At 46.5% G+C, this 2,648-nt stretch overlaps 1 protein-coding gene across 1 annotated transcript in view; it reads right to left on the bottom strand.

The window, feature by feature from the left end:
* The window catches only part of LOC122559893 (piezo-type mechanosensitive ion channel component 2-like), a gene marked incomplete at its 5' end in the record, with an annotated part of 241,404 nt that overhangs the window by 20,700 nt on the left and 218,056 nt on the right, over positions 1-2,648 (bottom strand). Inside the window, one exon of the mRNA XM_043710001.1 lies at positions 281-486. Within this exon, the coding sequence (XP_043565936.1) occupies positions 281-486 (206 nt within the window). The remainder of the gene's footprint in view (positions 1-280; positions 487-2,648) is intronic.

Here is a 2,648-nt window from a genome sequence, read left to right as displayed (position 1 = left end):
GGGCTACTTTTTCACGCAGAGGGTGGTACGTGTATGGAATGAGCTGCCAGAGGATGTGGTGGAGGCTGGTACAATTGCAACATTTAAGAGGCATTTGGATGGGTATACGAATAGGAAGGGTTTGGAGGGATATGGGCCGGGTGCTGGCAGGTGGGACTAGATTGGGTTGGGATATCTGGTCAGCATGGACAGGTTGGACCGAAGGGTCTGTTTCTATGCTGTACATCTCTACGATTCTAAGTAACATGTGTTTTTCCCGATCCTACGCCACACACTGTACCTCAGAATGGTCCACTGGAGATGTACGTAAATCTGGGAAGAATTGGCAAGTTCTTCTTTCATCGCCTTGAGACTGGCCGGGCTGATGCTCCACAGGAGGTTTGCGTCACTCTTGATGTGAGCCACGATGATGTCTTCTGGCATGTAGTTCACTAAAAACTGCATTGCGGACTGTGGGGATGGAAACGAGTGAATACATTCTGAATGCTTTTATAACACTTTAAAAAAAAAATCTTTTGTTTCCTGTTTATCCATCTGTCATTAGTGTTCATTTGGACAGCCATCCCCTCTTCCTCCCACAGCCCTCTCTCTCATTCCTAAAAGGTTCTCAGCTCACATTTGCTTCCCTGCAGGCTCTCTCTCCCTCCTTCAGTGCCTCACTTTCTGTATGTACCCTACAATATGCTCCAAGGATTAAACTTGTGTGTAAAAAGGCTGCCATTTTTTTGCTCCTGTCAGGATGAGGCATTTGGAGGGAATGATACATGGAGAAGTCAATCTGTGAAGGTTGGATCTTGTTTAATTTTGACCTCTCGGATAAAGGCCCCTCTACACTGTCTCCATCAAATGCTTCCAGGACAGAGTCCATGGTAGTCACTGAACCCTTCATTCCAGATTTTTACTGAATTCAGATTCCAACACTGCCATGGCAGGATTCAAACCCGGGTCCCCAGAACATTACCCTGTGTCTCTAGATTAACAGTCCAGCGATAACACCACATCATCACCCCAGTTCAACCACTGCAGTCTCTATGTCCAAGAATGCCATCATTTTCATGTTACCTGCTGCAACTGCACTCTGACCAGATGCCAGCTTATCTCATTGTTGTGCTTTCATTCCTCGAGACTGGCCTTTCTACTTGGAGGCACCTTCTTTGTTTGATTAGTATTTAATTCGACTGGTGGTCGGCTCATTAAGTAGTCCTCAATAAGTTGTACCCTCCAACCACCCTCTTGAACTATCCTACCTGTCTATCTTCCTTCCCAGCTACCACTCCACCCACCCCCCCTCCAACCTATCACCATCATCCTCTGTCTGCATCTAGCTATCGCCTTCCCAGCTACCTTGGCCCAGACCCACCCACATTCCTGATGAAGAGCTTATGCCTGAAACATCGATTTTCCTGCTCCTCAGATGCCGCCTGACTTGCTGCGCTTTTCCAGCACCACATTTTGTTGACTCTTATCTCCAGCATCTGCGGTCCTCACTTCCTCCCAGTCAATGTGATCCTGTATGGGGGATGGGGGATGGGGGATGGGGGCACCTCTTGTAGTTTACAAGCGTCCACAGAACCGAAAGCTTTTGAATTGGGGCTTAGTGGCTGACACTCCCATCTCAAAGTCACAATCTCTTGGGTTCAAGCCCCACTCTTCACTACTGAAGGAGTGCTGCACTGTCTGAGCTATCATCTTTCAGAAGACACTCTAAGACTGCGTCAAGTGGATTAAATCCTTCAACCTCTTTCTCAACAAGCAGCGAGCAGTTCTTCCCGGCATTGCATTAATCCCCCAAACAACATCTCAAACATAGAGTGTGTGGCTATTTATCGCACTGCCATTTTGTGGGAGTTCACTGTGAATACAACTGTCACACTGTTTCTATATTGTAATAGTGCCATATCCCTTTAAATCCCTTTGAGTAACCTGGGGTGGACAACAAGCTATGAACCTTTAACTATTTAAATGACGAGTCTAAAGTGGAACATTGCTGGATCAAAGTTGGGACAGTAATCTTTCTCATCTGATGTTAGAAAGGAACAGCTTGTTGGGTTTTTTACAATTATTCTTGGAACATTTTTGAGACCGACAAGGTCATGTTTATTTCCCACCTCGCTCACTGTCCTAAGCACCAACCACATACTGTACACCAGACTGAGATGGCAGTTTCTTTTTCCAGGATCATATAAATGTGGCACTGAGTGTCTGCTGTACTGTCACAGACAGCCCTGCTCTCTCTCAGTTTCAGTGTATTACTGAGTGTCTGCTGTACTGTCACAGACAGCCCTGCTCTCTCTCAGTTTCAGTGTATGACTGAGTGTCCACTGTACTGTCACAGACAGCCCTGCTCTCTCTCGATTGGATGAGGAAAAAGATTTCATGATGCTCTATGAAGAAGAGCAACTCCTTGGTGCCCTGGCCAACATTTAACCTTTTGTCAACATCACTGTAAACAGCTTCTGTTATCATTGTTCACATTGCTGTGCTAAACCGTCTGCTGATGCGATAACGTCACCGACTGATATCTTCCCACAGCCACCTGCCTTTATCAGATTGGTGCCTGAGCAGTAATGAACACATCCATCACAATCCTGTTCACAGTCCTACCCCCCTCACCTCCCCACTCACAACCTCTGCACATTCTCACCCCT

This window comes from Chiloscyllium plagiosum, chromosome 20, assembly GCF_004010195.1.
Source record: "Chiloscyllium plagiosum isolate BGI_BamShark_2017 chromosome 20, ASM401019v2, whole genome shotgun sequence".
Classification (NCBI taxonomy): Eukaryota; Metazoa; Chordata; class Chondrichthyes; order Orectolobiformes; family Hemiscylliidae; genus Chiloscyllium; species Chiloscyllium plagiosum.
Note: the sequence above shows the minus strand (reverse complement) of the source record. Positions and strands in the feature narration are given on the sequence as shown.